The sequence below is a fragment of the Cynoglossus semilaevis genome, chromosome 16 (genome assembly GCF_000523025.1).
Source record: "Cynoglossus semilaevis isolate Cse_v1.0 chromosome 16, Cse_v1.0, whole genome shotgun sequence".
NCBI classification, from domain to species: Eukaryota; Metazoa; Chordata; class Actinopteri; order Pleuronectiformes; family Cynoglossidae; genus Cynoglossus; species Cynoglossus semilaevis.
In genome coordinates, this window is record NC_024322.1 from 2,761,362 (window position 1) to 2,774,013 (window position 12,652).

The 12,652-nt window shown below is 38.6% G+C and overlaps 2 protein-coding genes across 2 annotated transcripts in view; one reads left to right on the forward strand and one right to left on the reverse strand.

Annotated features, from left to right (window-relative positions):
- Positions 1-4,890: 4,890 nt before the first annotated feature.
- dnajb11 (DnaJ heat shock protein family (Hsp40) member B11) lies at positions 4,891-10,208 on the reverse strand. Its single transcript, XM_008328016.2, has 10 exons — positions 10,025-10,208; positions 9,164-9,320; positions 8,483-8,580; positions 8,147-8,279; positions 7,900-8,042; positions 7,695-7,777; positions 7,546-7,603; positions 6,996-7,107; positions 6,736-6,895; positions 4,891-5,737 (listed from the first exon to the last, which is right to left on the reverse strand). The coding sequence occupies exons 1-10, from the start codon at positions 10,096-10,098 to the stop codon at positions 5,673-5,675; spliced, it is 1,083 nt and encodes a 360-aa protein (XP_008326238.1). The 5' UTR covers positions 10,099-10,208; the 3' UTR covers positions 4,891-5,672.
- Positions 10,209-10,604: 396 nt separating this feature from the next.
- Positions 10,605-12,652, forward strand: part of tbccd1 (TBCC domain containing 1) — a 7,278-nt gene continuing 5,230 nt past the window's right edge. Inside the window, exons 1-5 of the mRNA XM_017039748.2 lie at positions 10,605-10,842; positions 11,232-11,296; positions 11,379-11,645; positions 12,087-12,245; positions 12,358-12,561. Coding sequence (XP_016895237.2) covers positions 11,234-11,296; positions 11,379-11,645; positions 12,087-12,245; positions 12,358-12,561 — 693 coding nt within the window. The 5' untranslated portion in view covers positions 10,605-10,842; positions 11,232-11,233. The remainder of the gene's footprint in view (positions 10,843-11,231; positions 11,297-11,378; positions 11,646-12,086; positions 12,246-12,357; positions 12,562-12,652) is intronic.

Sequence of the window (12,652 nt, forward strand, 5' to 3'; positions counted from 1 at the left end):
AAAAAAAAAAAACTTTTGCATCTGTAAATATGAGTTAAAATGTCGCAGATTTCTGGTCGCAGATTTATTCACTCTCAGTAAATTTGTTACAGGAAACGGGACCACGGGGGTTTTAGTGCCTTCACAATGTCCTTCTTTTCATAAACGTTTTTTTTTTTTTTAAATATCCTAAAAAACATACTTTTATGACACTGAATTTACTGAATGTAAACTGACATGAGCTAATCTTTGTAAATTGTTTTTTTTTTTATCGCCGACTATTGTGTACAGCAGGGGTCACCAACGTGGTGCCCGGGGTCACCTGGTAGCCCTCGTGGACTACCTAAGGTGCCTGCGGGGTTTGTTCTAAAAATAAAACTAGTCAACAAGAGGGTCATGAAATTGTACTGGTAAGACGAGTGTCTACTATTGGATGTCCCAGAACTGATTATTATTACATTGTTCAGGAAGTCTGTATCAAACAGCTCTTACTTTACTAAGTGCCCTTGAAGTAGCTCTCAGTTTCAAAAAGGTCGCTGACCCCTGGTATACACAAATAATAATCTTGTTGATCCACAGATTGCTCCGTCACTAATGTTAGGTCCAGTATCTGTGCTGGTCTAAAGAAGAGAATCAGAGACGTGACACAAAGGGTCTGCAAATGTGTGACTTTTTCAGAGATATATACAGCACAGCATGGCCCTCAAATTAGAAGGGTCTACAGTGGTGCAGTAACTCCCGCCTGCCACCGGGTGACTTCACTTACTATTAGAATGTCTGGAGCATCTTAATAATAATTTGAACTTTATTGATCCCATATTTGGTCAATTGTTGTTTAAACAGCAGAATACTCTGGGAATCGAACCCGAGACCACCTGCTTACGGTTTCTGCAGCTAGACGTGCTATGGAACTGACCGTAGCAAGGAGACGCAGACAACAGTGACCACTGACCACCATAGTTTGGTGGTTCGATGGCGTGGCGGTTAGCACGTCTGCCTCGGAAGCCGAAAGTCCTGGGGTCGATCCCCTGAGGAACCACATAATTAGCGCCTCCAAGGGGCGGCCTGCGGTAGGAGATCTGCTGTTAACACAAGAATTTCCCAAGTGTAGGATCAATAAAAGTAAAGAAAATACTACAAATTAAAAAAAAAAAAAAAACCCTGAATGTTAGGTTTATCCGAACAGTCACATTCTATGTTTTTTTTTTTTAATTATCTGCACCTAAATGCTACAACCTATTGATCGGATCATATCATAGACAGTAATATTCATACTGCATTTAACGGAGTACGTGAAAAGTTTTTTTTTCTTTTTTCTTTTTTTTTTTTGATATTTTCTTGCTCATTAGTCAGAAATGTTTGAAAAATACGTCTGTGTTTCTGCAGCCAGTAATGATCCGCTCCTGTTTCTCTGGGGTCAGGCTCCATTAACCGAGCACACAGTCGAGTCAGAGCGACAGAGCCCGCGGCGCCAACACACACTCACACTCACACACACACGGATACACACACAGAGAGAGAGTGAGAGAGAGAGAGAGAGAAAGTGAGTGAGTGCGTAAGAGAGAGAGAGGGGGGGGGGTCTGTTCCTCTGTAAACTCCGCAGCTCCTCTTTCAAGTCATTAGAGTCAGGGTCAAGTGTGATCCCGAGCTTATCTGCATCAACAAGTGGAGCACGCGCACGGTGCTGCTGCAAGCGCGCGCACGCTCGTTCGAGCCCCGCTCTCACTAAAGAGCCAATGCTGCCCTCCAGCGATCCCATATCGGCAACTGCAGGTGTACGTACAGTTCAGTTCAGTTTCGGAGGTAAATTCTCCAGACATCATTCAGTTGTCAGAAAGTTGCAGCGAGGGTCACGTAACACCCACGTCGAATTAAAAAATAAATAAATAAATAAATAAATGAATAAAAAGATTTCCCCGCCAGGAGTTCTCATCATTCAAGTTCGGACCGAGTCTCAGTCTTTTCTTTGTGTAGTCTGCGGCAAAAAATGAACAACAGTTCCATGAAAGGACTTTGATGTAGAGATGACCACAATGTGGCCAATATTTGGTCGAAGTAAAGTCAATCAAAAGACCGAAAAAGGGCCACAGAAAGATACACAATGAAGCAGAAATATGTAACAAGAAGAAGAAGAAAAAATCATAAAAAAAATATGGAAGACAAAGCGATGTAAAGATTAGACTAATTAATTTGACATCAAATAGATAGGAAAAATAATAAACAGACATTTCAACAGTAAAATCAGACATAATGATTACAAATACCGACCAAAGCTGCGTTAAAGTTCCCTTAAACCAGGCATGGGAAAAAGTAAGGCCCGGGGTCCAGATGCGGCCCGTTCAGCTTTTTAATACGGCCCGCCAAACTTTTCAAAATTATATAATTTATTTATATTATCGTTATACTCCCTTTTCCCTGCAATAGCCACTTTTCCTCAATAGATGGCGTAGAAAATGATAAAAGAATTTTAGCATTTTAGCCTTTATGCATGACTCTTACATGTCATTTATCTTAGTTCACACGAACGCTCCATCTCTCTGCTCCTGACCCGGCCCTGCCTGTTCAAGATTAGGACCAACTGTGGCCCGCGAGTCAAATAGTTTGCCCACGCCTGCCTTAAACGCTGCAAAATGAATGAGACCAAAATGGCTGAAATTACAATAATGTAAGGATGAGGCACAAAATACCCACAGAATGCCAAAAAAAAAAGAAGAAACACACATAAATGACCCAAACAAACAGACCCAAAAACACGACAAAAACACATTTGAAATCAAATTGTGCGAAGATACGTATTTAAAGTGGCTAAAACAACGGTTAAGATAAATAAATAATTCAAAACTTAGCAACAAAAAAAAAAAGGAAAAGGAATAGCAGATACTTAAATCACAGACATAACAGCGGAGATGAAAGGCGGGAAAAAAAAAACACAAGACGAAAAGGACGAAAAAGACACACACGAAAAAAAACAACAACCACAAAACAAGCAGTTAGGTGGAAAATGACACCGAGCAAAGACGAGAGTTTAGACACAAACACATGACAGAGAGAGAGAGACACAAAAGAACACAATTAAGACAGGGAGAGAACACACGAGGACACGCAAGCATCAGAGGAAAACACACGATTACCGCAGAGACACAACAGAGAGATTTTTATTCCCCCAGTCTGTGACTGATGACGGCTGTGATCACAGGGAGTCCGTCGGCTGCTCCCAGACTCACGGTCTCAGGCTGGATTAAAGGTGCAGTCTGTGGCAGTGTTCGGTCACAACTTCGAAACACAACTCTTTCAAGTTTGTTTAAATGATATTTTCCAGTTTCCTTCCAAAGGTTTTATTTACTGTTAAAATGTAGTGACGTTTTAAAAAAAAAAATTCTGGGTAATTTTTTTGGGGGGGTCAAAATATAACCAACAAACATTAGTTATCTGAAGAATGGTTATTAGCCATTTTATAATATTTAGATTTTTTTTTATTATTATTTTATTTCAGCTATTTCTGGACCAACTTTGTAGCAAGTTGTATCGTGAAAGCAAATTGTGAAGAATAGCGACACGTGTAGGTTGAAAGATAATTTAGATGGAGGATTTTCTTTTTTTTCTTTTTTTTTTTTTTTTTTCTTGGTCACAAATTTTCTCTTCTCACTTCCACAACTTGATAATGAGTAAGAGCTGTGGTGGAGTAGGGAGGAAACTCCCATCTTCACCACAGCTCTGCTATCTCCGTGGGAGTTCATCACGCACACGCACACACACACACACACACATACACACACGTTATACACGCAACGGGAGCTGTGAAATACCACGTACTTCTTTTCTGATGACTTTGTTTTAAAAAAACAAGTTTCTAATCACATTTTTTTTTAAAACAACATTTTATTGCTTTTAATGACGAAATTACTAAAAAACAAGTTTCTAATCACATTTTTTGAAAAAAAAACATTTCATTGCTTTTTATGACGAAATTATATCATATTTAATGGTTAATGTTTTGTGATTGGCTCGGAAAGCAATACTTTATTGGTCGATAAATATTGTCATGCGCAGTATCAACTGCGATTTTAAAACCGTGATATATAGAATCGCTTGGCCGTCATTATTCACAGTCTTCGTTTCTCTGTGTTGTTTTCTGTATTAGTCGTCTATTTTTGAACTGCCATATCTCAACGTAGTTACCTTATACCTTACCTTACCTTGTGCTGCGGTCAACACGGTAAGTTTCCCGATTGTGGGACGAATACAATACTTCTTAATCTTAATCCTAATTTTATCCTCCAAAACAAACATTTTAAAGACAGGGTAGTTCATTAAACAAAACAATTATTATTATTAATAACAATGGAGACCTCTATTTACATTACGATATCATTTATATCACATGGTGTATTGCGTCATATCTAATGAGTTCCAGAAACGTCTTTTCTCAAATATCTTCCTGTTGACATTTTTGCTCAGTGCTCAGGGGAAAAAACCACCATATTTTTTCTGATTTTTGCTCAGTGCTCAGGGGAAAAAAACCCTATATTTTTCTCATCACATCTCTATATTTCTTTACCAAATTTGATAGCACTTTATTTTTATTTTTTTGTAATTTACGTGATATCACTTTGAGACCACAAAATCGATCCGTGTTCATTTTTAGGTTGCATCTGTCATACTTGTGCAGCAAAAAGGCAAACTGCCAAAGTCAGTTATATACTAGCTATTAGTTAAAATGTTTACCGATTAATTTACCTTTCCGTACATTTGCATCTGTAAATATTTGCTATTATTTTACATATTCCGTATTATTACAGGCGTTTGCTTAAACTGGCTTTTCTCAAACGTTAGAACCCAGCGTTATGATTCACTTACACTTGACTTTGGCGCCATCTGCTGCTCAATCTGAGATATAACAGGTCACCGGAATTTGTAGAAATTTTTATTTTGTCACTCAAAAGATCATCACCACCCCTCCAGCACTCAGTAAAAACTGCCAAAGTATTTACATTCAAACCGTAACAGTCTCAGTAAAAATCCGAAGGCAGTCATTGTTCAAAAACAACACAACCAAAAACAATAACGAGACTCAAACCAGAGGTGCACCAGTAGACGGCGTGCAGAACCGTTAGTAAGAAACTGTAAACGTTCCTGAATTGTTTATTTCACTTCAGTGTAAGGTCAAGAGATCAACTCTTTATCAAAGGTGACACTGGAGGGCGACACGCTGACGAACCCAGACTGTTCTCCTGTTGGGATGCGTTGAATTTAATTACATAAATTAAGGAGTGTGGAGGAGAGAAAAAAAAGACATAAGAACTGAATTTTTTCCCTATTTACAGAGATTTTTTGACAAGAGAAAAAAAAATCATTGAGAGATTGTGTAGACATGAAGAAATTAATGAAGTTTGTTTGTTTTTTTAAAAAAAACGAGGGGTGCAGGCCTTAGTATAGTTAAAAAAAACAAAAGAAAAAAAAACACGTTGTGGCAGCTTGTCCATCAGTTAAACCCATGCTGGGTTTTTATACATTAATAAAAGTGGATCCTGTTTGTCCTGAGAACAATCCGTAAATAATAACAACAACATCGAGAAGAATAAATACACCCCGACCAGGAGGATGGAGCTAGCTCCTGGTTTCTGATGGTGTTTGTCTGAGTGTGTCTGATTCTGTGTGTGTGTGTCAGTCCAGGCTGTGTGCTCAGTTTATCATCAATATCCTTGTAGTCCGTTGTAGACCTTCTGTACAGATCCCTGCTTCAGTAGACTTCGAAGTCCTGCAAACACACAACAAAACAAATAAATATTGCAAAGATATAAGACAGATTCTTTTTTTTTCCCGAGACAAAGTAATACCTTGAGAAACGAGCGTCCCGACATGCAAGTATTCCGAGATACTTCCGAGACGAAGTAATACCTTGAGAAACGAGCGTCCCGAGATATGAGCAACCCTTTGAGCAAATTTTTGCTTCGAGATACGAGTAAAGATTTGAGAGACGAGCACGCTTACAGACGACGCCGACGCTAGGTGGATAATTCGCCTCACTCGTTCACTTCACGTGTTCGTCGACTTCCGCGAGTCTTCCGTATTGTGTTTGCGTTATCTACGTGATTTTCTCTCTATTTTGTGCATTATTCTTCATCATAGTGATGCGTCCTAAGAAAGTGAGTGGTAAGGATGGTAGTGAGAAGAAAAAACGCACGATGACCATGGAAATGAAGCTTTGGAAATTGTCGATAAATATGAGCGTGGTGTCCGCTAAAGAAAGAATACAAATTGAAAAGAGAAAAAACAAAAACAAAAAGTACAGTACGGAATCAAGTGTCTACGTACTGGCCGACTCTCTTCTTTTCCTCCCTCTCTCCCTCCCTCCTCCTCCTCCATTTTATTTTATATCACAGGAATCCTTATATACTATCAATTTTGTGTGTATATATGTCTCTATAGCAGTTAAAAACATATTTTTTTCTCCATTGTTATTAGCACTAATAAAGGGAGTTCTTTTAGAGGGCCGGAACGGATTAATTCTTTTCTGTTAATTTCTAATGGGAAAAAATGATTTGCGATACGAGCACCTCGAGTTACGAACTCTGTCCTGGAACGGATTATGCTCGTGTCTCAAGGTATTACTGTAGTTTTCAGGTGTACTGTGCTAAAATCAACCTATTGGTCACCTAAGCGATTTTTGGGGGTCAAATTAAATCATAGTCACTCAGGAAAGATTTATTTAACAGTTGCAGTAACAACTGGACACTAATTCTTTTTTTTTCTTACCAGTTTTCTGTTGCTCATCAAGCTGCGTCTGAGGAAATTCTACATCAAAGGTGATGATAAGGGAACCTCGGATGTTGACGTTATCAAAGTTTGGCAGTCCTTCACCCTTTTTCCACATGCGGGCACCAGGTTTGGTGATTTTGTCTCTCCCTATATGGACCTTTGAGCATGAGGGGGAAAAGTTGGATTTGTAGTAAGTAGTAGGGCCAACGGTTTGAAACCTAAAAAGTATTAATGAGGAGGGACTTCATAACTTTTACCTTGTGTCCATCCAAATGTACAATGTCCATATCGAAGCCGACCAGCGCCTCCACCAGGGAAATGGTGACATTGGTGTAGAGGTCGTCTCCTCTTCGTTCAAACATTGGGTGCCTGAAGAAACAATGAAGGAAATAGCTGAGCCAAAAATGACTGATAAAAATATCTGTCTTCGTCCTTCAAGTTAAATTAAACCTAGTTTCTTTCAATTAGAAAAAAAAAAAACTAAAGATAAAAATACATTTCTCACATTTGTAAACAAACAGGAAGTTAGCCACAACATGTTAGCTCAAAAAACTTAAAAGCCTTTTTCAAAATAAAAATGTGTGTGAGAATGTCAGTGCAAAAATAAAAGTCAACTGGATATGGACTAAAAGTAAGACAAATAAGTACACATCACCAAATAATAACTAGAAATATCCAAAAGTTAGCCTGTACGACTTAGCTAAAATAGCCAAGGTAGTAACCAAAAAAATTGTAACAAAAAAAGAAAAGAAAAGGTTAATATTGATGTTTGTTAGTGACAGTAATTTAAATAGGAAAACAACAAACTTTAAGACTTTGATGCGGAAGCGAAGATCTCCAGGTTCTCCATCGATGTGAGGTTCTCCTGTGGTGACATAACAGATGTAAACGCAACGTTCTGCGGATAAGTATATGACCGGACAACAATGCTAAATATAAGCTTCATGTAACTTTACCTTCTCCGATGAAAGGATATTCCATTTCATCTCTGACTCCCTGTTCAATCTCGACCTCTAGGGTTCTTTCTTCATTCACTAGCCTGGAGACAAAAAATACACACATCAGAAACAGCTTTTTTTAAACGGAGGTTCGCGCAAATCGGAGGAAATTTGTTTTTTTAGATAACACGCTTGTATTTTTGTACGATCTTTTCCGACTCACTTCACATTAGGACACTCGTCGCACACCGTCTCTTGGGTCATTTGGAAACGTCCCGGTCCAAGCTGCGTCGTCCTCATTTCCTGTCTGCAGTTACATTTCCTCTTTCCAGGGGCTTCTTTAGCTACAGGTTTGTTACGAACAACCTAGGAGTCAAATGTAATTTTTTTTAAAAATCCATAATTAGGTAAACTTGCAGCAAGCAAATGATTGACAAATTACGTTCTGGAATTCCAAAATGTTTGCTTACCTCTACAAAGTTCCCAGAATACACCTCTTCCAGTGTGACCTCCAGGTCTAGTATGATGTCATTTCCTCTGGGAATGTTTCTGTCCTGCTGCTGGCGGTTTCCTCCAAACATAAAACCAAAATCTCCAAAAAAACTGTAGTGAAAAACATGCCATATTGTGTATTTGGTTTTGAATGTTTTTATTCACACAACATTTTATGAGGTAAGTCACTTCATCTAATATATTGATAAAAATGTTTTCATAGCTGATGTAAATAACCTGGAGATTTTTGGTTCAATTAGCAACAACTACAACTTGAACAAAATGTCTACAAATGTTTATAGGATGAAACTAACCTAGAAAAGATGTCATTGTGTGAGCTGTGGTGTCCTTCTTTAAGTCCGTCCTCTCCATACGTGTCGTACTGTTTTCTTTTCTCTTCATCTGAAAGAACCTACAAAAATATACACACACATGGTATATCGTTACATCGACACATTTTAAAACGGAGCAGGGTAACAAAACATGCCTTTCTTTTGTTTGACATGTGTAACAAAAAAAATAGCCATTAAAAGATGTGTTAAAATATCTCAATGAAAAACAGCCAAAATGTTAAATATAAGGAAAACTGTAAGGAAAAGTTAACCAAGATATTAAAAATAAAAATGAAAGGAGTATTTCACAGTAACAAAAAGAAAATGTTCATTTTAAATCTTTATTTTCCCCTGTGGTAATATATTATATAGATAATTTATGCAATGTTTCGACACTAAATATCAGGAAATGCTTAAGTTTTTGATTTGTATATCTACTCCCATTGATCCACGTCTGGCTTTACGACTAAAGCATGAGCAGCCAATCAAATGCAGCCACACGGTCTTGTGGACCAATCACAGTCGGCGTGTCTGTTTCCTACAACAACCAAACAACAGCTAAAATAGCTTGTACGTGTGTGTTACCTGTTCACTTGGCTTATCATGTCCACACAGAAATAACTACGTCTGTATAGTTAAAACACCGACATTGACCAGACTCACCTCGTACGCAGCTCCCAGATCCGCAAACTTATCTTGGGCTTTCGGGTCGTCCTGGTTCCGGTCCGGGTGTAATTGAAGAGCCAGTTTTCTATAGGCCTTCTTTATGTCCCGGACTGACGCGGTCTTACTTACGCCCAAGATTTGATAAAAATCTCGCCTTCATATGAAAGAAATATGACAGACAGAATCCGATTGATATTGATTTTTTTATATATATTTTTCAGTAAACTTAAAAAGAAACTTTACCCTGAACTGCCATAAGCTATTACACGTTTACTCTGTTAAGGTTATTAAACGTTTACAAAGTAGGTCTTACGTCGGCAGGTTTGGCAATATTTTTTCAAGTTTCTTTACGTTTTTCGAAAACTGACTATCAATTTGCCAGTAGTAGTGAGGTTTTGCTAACTGTTATATGGATAACATTTCATAAGGAAAAAAATGTACTTATTCCAGCACAATGTAAATTCTCACATACGTCCCTACGATCATAAATATTTATTGAATCAACAAAAAATCTCTACTTTTAGGTAAGATTCTACAAGAACCTGGCTAAATGCTAATGCTAGCTAATGCCGGTTATTTTAGTTTTGGGCTAGCCATTAGCATGCTCATCTTATACGTGATCGCACAGAGATGCTGGATCAAAACGTTTTAATAGAGAAGCCCATATTAGTAGATGTGATTTAACATTAACACTGGGGTATTAGCAGGTGTGCTTGGCAACGCCGTTTGTTTCAGTTTACTCCTCACATATAGATCGGGTATAGACCAATCACAGTGGAACATGTGTACCAGATGGAGATGCTGCTGCTGCTTCGGCTGTAGTTCAAGCATCGACTTTAATAACACGCAGTCACTTACCCAGCAAACACCGCGGCGATCAAATAGAGAAGAAGGCAGCAAATACTGCACACATTCATCCCTTTGGTTGCCATATGTTTAAATCCCAGTGTCACTGGTAGTACCAGGTAAAGTCAGCCGGCTACTGAAGGTTTAACCTAGCTGTCAGTCACACAGTTCTTTTTCCGGCTGTCACAGAAAACCCGCCCACTGAACACTTACGACCACGCCCACATATGCAAATCCCAGCCCCATTCGTGAGTTCGGCCTTGTTTTGGACAAACGTGTTTTGATTTTATATTTCAGTCTATAATAATAACAGTCTATAATAATATAAGTTTAATTATTTATTTTATTTTTTAAAAAAAAATCCATTAAATCCGCATTAATTTCTATTATACGTTTAAAATAATTTTGCCCGACAAAAAATACAATTTTAATTATTTATTTCTGTTAACAGTCCTAGGTGACTTTACTGTTATTAATTCTTCCCTTTCTTTGTCTTCAATGCATTTCTCAACGAATCTCTAGTTTCACAGCTGTCTCCAGTCTAACGCATTTTTTGTCCTGTAATGTACGAAAAATGCGCATGACAGGAAGTATCCCGCAGACGGTGCGGTCGCACAACAAATGCGCGCCAAGTAGGAGGGGTCTAATAAGGAAGAAGGGAAAGGAGGAGAAAAATGGAAATCCGTGCCTTATTATGTGTTCGATTCGATTTGTATTAAATTAAGTTCACATTTAACATGCTTGTTTGACAACTTGTTTGACCTGAGCCACGGACTCACTTCCTCCCTCAGACACGGAACCGCCGCTGTCGTTGGAACTGGGATCAGGAAGTAAGAACTTATGATTGTTAGCACCTGCTGCTAACTGCAGCCAAGTTTAAAATGCACAACACAGAAGAAGAAGACAAATTAAATACTTTAAAGTGATAACAACACACATATGACAACTAGACCCTATGTTAACATCACATTACGTCATGTCTATTCTCGACTGTGTTAGTTTGTATTAGGGCTCGATAGTTTTCTTTCATGCTGTTGAGCCAGGCTTTGGTCACAACTTATTACATAGTGTGTCAAGCTGATGCTTACAAAACGGTAAATTCAACCTTGTATAGCTGAACAGAACAAGTCTTAGTGTTGTGGAGGAGATTTGGTTCTGTGCTGTTAAAAGCATGTTGTTTTTCTTTTCTTGCCTTATTTTGCTTTTTATCCCACTGCAGGCATGGAAGAAGACAGCGTGAGCATATGGCCACGTATGGAGCCCTTCTTACTCGGGGCCCTGCAGGTGATTATACCATAACAAGTCAAATTTATATTTTATAGTTATCAGTTGACTCTCATACCACCACACCTATTACCTATGTCAGGTGGCACCCTCCTCCAAACTGGGCCTTCACTACCTGCGCAAAATGGCAACCTATGTGCGGACACGGGAAGGAAGTTTCCCCATGCTGGGCTGGCCCATGTGGAGACACATCGCCTGTGGAAAGCTACAGCTTCCAGATGATTTAGCTTGGCTCTACTTTGAGACTTTTGACCTTCTTCAGGGACACACGGCAGAGGAGAGGCTTGAGTGGGCCGAATGTCTTTCCCAATGCTCCTCCAAAACTGAGCTGGATCAACAGAGGAGTAAGGTGAGTTAGGCTTAGGGACAAATATCCAAATATCAGTTTACCTAGACATGTAATTTAGTCTCTATGTCCCAGTTTACATCTTTTGTATGAGTGGGTGGGTGTGTGTGTGTGTGTGAGTATTTAGCCTCAGGTAAGGTTGATGATGTAACACAGAACCTGTGTCTTCTGGAGTAATGCAGTTGTGTGCAGAAAACAAGCTGTAAAATTGGTGTAAAGGTCTATGAACTTTCTCTTGAAGTTCTCATAATGGTTAATTTTTAATTCCTTGTAAGAGGAAAAAAAAAATTAATTATCTAGGCACCAAGAAAAGTCATATTACACAACATAATTATATGCAATTCGTCACTTTTGTCATAATTGTACTTATTAAGAGTCACTGCATATATAAGACTATAAACTAAATGTGTTTTACTGCATTAATAATATAACTTATTGTTTCAGATGTCAGTGGACACGCTGCAGTTTCTCCTTTTCCTCTACATCCAGCAATTGAACCGTGTTTCCCTACGAACTTCGCTGATTGGAGAAGAGTGGCCCAGTCATCGTGCTCGCTCTCCATCACCATCAGACAGAGAGTCTAAGACCAGCTCTCAAAACAAGGTCCTCTTTAATGCACCGGCCAATTAATTGGACAAATGAGTTTCCTTCTGAGACCAGAGACAGTGATGTGTTGATTTATTTTGTTTTTTTGTTTGTTTTTTGTTTTCTCCAGAACTGGGATGACCAGGCTCACTTGTCGTTTGTTCTGAATCATTTGGCTGAGATTCTGGAGCTTCTTGTGGAGCCAGGACATCTGCCAAAGTCAGGACAGAGCCTTAGAGACTGTCAGGTGTCTGTTACAATAATACCTAGTGTATGCTTTAATGCACATTTTCCTCTAAATAGGATCATAATTTACAAAACTGGCACAATGGTTGCTTAAAACAATGCACAATTGTTGCTCCATTGTTTGTTTGATCAGAGAAAATAGTCTTTACTGCAGCAGTGATTGTTGTATGTGACTGATT